The sequence below is a fragment of the Sinocyclocheilus anshuiensis genome, unplaced genomic scaffold (assembly GCF_001515605.1).
Source record: "Sinocyclocheilus anshuiensis isolate Anshui unplaced genomic scaffold, SAMN03320099.WGS_v1.1 scaffold354, whole genome shotgun sequence".
NCBI classification, from domain to species: domain Eukaryota; kingdom Metazoa; phylum Chordata; class Actinopteri; order Cypriniformes; family Cyprinidae; genus Sinocyclocheilus; species Sinocyclocheilus anshuiensis.
In genome coordinates, this window is record NW_015544195.1 from 2,078,385 (window position 1) to 2,082,529 (window position 4,145).

The 4,145-nt window shown below is 33.6% G+C and overlaps 1 protein-coding gene across 1 annotated transcript in view; it reads right to left on the reverse strand.

The window, feature by feature from the left end:
• The window catches only part of LOC107696712 (HEAT repeat-containing protein 3-like), a 43,265-nt gene that overhangs the window by 24,310 nt on the left and 14,810 nt on the right, over positions 1-4,145 (reverse strand). Inside the window, exons 5-6 of the mRNA XM_016497189.1 lie at positions 3,423-3,532; positions 2,622-2,762 (exon numbers count right to left, since the gene is read on the reverse strand). Coding sequence (XP_016352675.1) covers positions 2,622-2,762; positions 3,423-3,532 — 251 coding nt within the window. The remainder of the gene's footprint in view (positions 1-2,621; positions 2,763-3,422; positions 3,533-4,145) is intronic.

The following is a 4,145-nucleotide window of genomic DNA, read 5'->3' on the forward strand; positions in this document are numbered from 1 at the left end:
TAGTCTTTGCAACTTTAGGGATCTTATCTATTCACAAACAGCTTGTAACACTCCAAAGAGAAAGGAAAACCTGAAATCTCATCATATGACCCCTTTAACATTTGAAACACCTTTGTCCACTAAATAGAAATCATGAGTTCCAACCAACATGCAGGGGAAAAAAATAATACAAATCTGAAAAGTATACCATAGAGAGGACCAGGGGCCTCATTTATAACCATTGCGTATGCACAAAACCTGCCCTGAAAGAGGCGTATGCCACTTCCTACGCAAAAGGTGGGATTTATAAAAAACAAACTTGACTGGAAAATTTGTGCACCTGCACACAAACTCTGACCCATCCGTACAGAGTGTTTTTCATGGAGAAAGAAAAGTAATGAAGTAAACAATGATTTTAAACTGTTTTCATTTCATCATATAAATTTACATTAAATATTCCACTCTCATTAATGGAGATAAGCACAGAAATTACATAAAGTCATTACGCAGAAGTTAAAACAAAATTATATGAATTTAGACACAGCCTATTTGTAGTGGATGCACTTGATTACTTTTCCTGTGGTATGTTATGTTTTAAGGAGGAGTGCTATAGGTGCACAATAATTTTTCTTTAAAGTAAACTGCACATCTCATGTTATGAGAACATATTTTTAGCAAGAATAATGATCAATGATGCGCACTTCGATATTGTGGCAGACACTGCTGGATTCGGTGGAACGGTCTATTGTTCGGTTTGAATAGGACCAATGATAATAGCTTACTGTACAACCACAGCTGCACGGAGGTGTTAATGTCGTGTGAAGACATCTCCACAACATTATGAAAAATACCACTGTATTTGAAGGATACAACTTGAAGAAAACGTTAAGATTTGCACGTTTCCTTTTTAAAATAATTTGTCAATGACTCGTAGAGTCAGATAATTGTATTTACACTGCAATAAATATATATTTTCCACTAAAAATAGCTAAAACATGTTCACCTTAACAGCAAAACTGCATTAATTTAATTTTATTTGATTTTTTTTTTAAACAATTGAAATATTATTGGACTAGTCGAAATGAATGAGATCAACTCTATTCTAAATTATTTTTCTGAGAACTATTTAGATTTTTAGCAATAAAAATTAATGTGTATGGCACAAATGGCATTTATAGTATTTTCTCACAATTCTCTTTACCGTTTCTGACTCACTTCAGGTCTTAAAGTCTCAATAATGAACTGACGAGTTGAATCGAGTGTGTTAGATGAGTAAGACAGTGCTCGGCTGCTCCAGGACAGTTTTGAAAAACATTTCAGAGGCATGTTCTTAAATGTGACTCATATAAAATATATTACATGCAAGCACAGATTTAAGGCAGCTTTAATCGCCTTTTTGGTAACTTCATGACTTAGCTGAGCGTGCGTCTGAAACGTCTCCAGTTTGATGTGATCGTAAAGACGTTCTGCGACTGAACAAATGCACTTCTTGTCAAGAGAAAAGTGACAGAAACAGCAGTTGTGAGTGGAGTGGCGAACCCTGGCCCCGCCCCTGCATTAATTGCGCTAAATATTTTTTACGTGTTAAACTGAAAAAATTAATCGCCAGTGTTAACGCGCTAATTTTGACAGCACTAGATTTTATACAACAGTTCAGTAAATAAGAAGTTAATCAGAATGAGAATGAGCTTTATTGCCAGGCATGTTTTCACATACGAGGAATTTGTTTTCATGACAGAAGCTTCCACAGTGCAGCAGAATGACAGCGACAGAACAAAAACACAGATAATAAAAGAATAAAAAATTTAAAAATAGAACAAGTAAATAAGGAATAACAATATATATTAATATTATATATACACGAAAATATTACCTAAAAAGCCACAGCAGAACTGTTGTGCGTCTCCGAGCAACACAGCGGTGTTTAGTTTCTGAATGAATCCGCGTTTTGAACGAATCGTATGAACCAATGATTCAAAAGCCCATTCATTAAAGAGAGCCATTTACTTCATTCCTGAATAAATCAGCCGTTTGAACGAATCGACTCATAAAGACATTTATCGCCACCTGCTGGTAGTTTTAGTTTCTTCTTTAGAGTATCATTTAATTTATTAAAAAAAATAATAAATAAATAAACATTAAAGGGATAGTTCACCAAAAATTAAATTAATTAATTAATTAAGCCATCATTTACTCACCTTCATGTTTCAAACCTGAATGACTTACTCTCTTTTGCACAACATAAAAGAAGGTATTTTGAAGACTGTTGGTAACAAAGCTGTTTTGGTCACTAGTGACTTTCATTGCATCAACAAAAAATACTGAGATGTTTCTCAAATTATCTTTTTTTATGTTCCATACTTTATGTTAGGCCATTGTAGCCTAAACATTTAAAACAATAATGGCTTTAAATTATCTTTTGGGGGTATTTTCACAGCCATATTTAGTTTAGTAGATTAATTAGATTAAACATTTTAATCAACTGACAACCCTAATATATATATATATATATATATATATATATATAGCTAGTAGTGGCATGTTACAAACACTTTTAAGGATGGAAGTAGTAGATTTAGTAAATGTTGTTGTTGTCGTTGTTGTAAATGTTACTACACGACCAGTGTCATGCGTTCTTTCACCTGCAGCCAGCGATCGCAGGAGAGTGTATTCCATACTGCTGTGAGTGGAGAACAGAATGTTTTCCAAGACCCCAAACACGGCTGCATTCACACTGCGCACGAGCTCTGCGTTCTCTTCTGTTACTGTGTGCAAGCAGTGGGCTACACAGAAAAAAAACACACACACACAAACAACAGCAATTACCAATAAATAGTGCCCAAATAAAGGAGTGTGAGAATGAAAAATATGGGGTATGAAAATCTGTAAATAAATATCCACGTGTTTATTAGGGAGGAATAAAAAAATCTGAGGGGGTTTATATATACACTACCGTTTAAAAGCTTGGGAATGTAATGTTTTTTTTTATGTTTTTGAAGCAAGTATACTATTACATTCTCCAAGGCTGCATTTATTGGATTAAAGAAATACAAAAAAGGTAATGCTGCAAAATATCATAACAATTGAAAATGACTTTTCTATTTTAAAATACTTTAAAATGTAATTTATTCCAGTGAAGGTAAAGCTGAATTTTCAGCATCATTACTCCAGTCCTCAGTGTCACATGATCCTTCAGAAACCATTCTAATATTCTGATTTGGTGCTCAATAAACATTTCTGATTATTATCAATGTTGAAAACAGTTATAATAAGATTAAGGATACTTTGATGAATAGAACGTTCAAAATAATATTTATTTCAAACAGAAATATTTTGTAACATTACAAATGTGCAAATGTCTTTATCATTTTGATCAATTTCATGTATCCTTGTTGAATAAGCATTTCCTTAGAGTATATGTGTTGGTCTAGAACTAGTGCCACCTGCTGATATTGCCAGCTCCATATTCTGAGGGTGTCTCTGTAGACAGTGTAGAAGAACGTCTAGAAGTCCAGTCTTGTTTAACACTGACACAGCTGTGCTACTGCTCTCACTACACATCCACAGAAAAACAGACAGGAAAAACAGATCATACAAGACATACAACTATGTCATCTGATTGAACACATTTTGACTGTTTTAAACAACTCTTCAACCCTTGCTTTTATTGTAAGTATATTAGGCCTACAGGTGGTATTAGTGTTGTCACGGTACCAAAATTTGAGTATTCGGTACCGATACCAGTGAAAATCCACGGTTCTCGGTACCAATTTCGGTACCAAAGCAAAACACAAAAACATGCTAATTGAACAACATTTTTATTAATAACGTTAAACAAAAATTAAATGTACAAAACCAATGCCATTCTTTATACTTATTTCAAATTGTTTCAAGTTTTTCCACAAGTAATAAAAGTATGAAAAAAGTAAGTCATAGTTCTGCTGCCACTGAAAAACATCTGTAAACTGTTGTCTGTTTTAGGGTTTGCTGGTGTGTTTCAGGATCTTCCTCAGTCTGCAGCTGTAAAAGGAACATATAATATACTTAAGTAAAGCAATGGGCTGAGTCTGACCAAATGCAACATAAGATCATTGACACCAGCTAAAATATAACTATTCAGGAAATAACAAACCTCAGCTTTTATAATAAATTTAGATAAGATTACA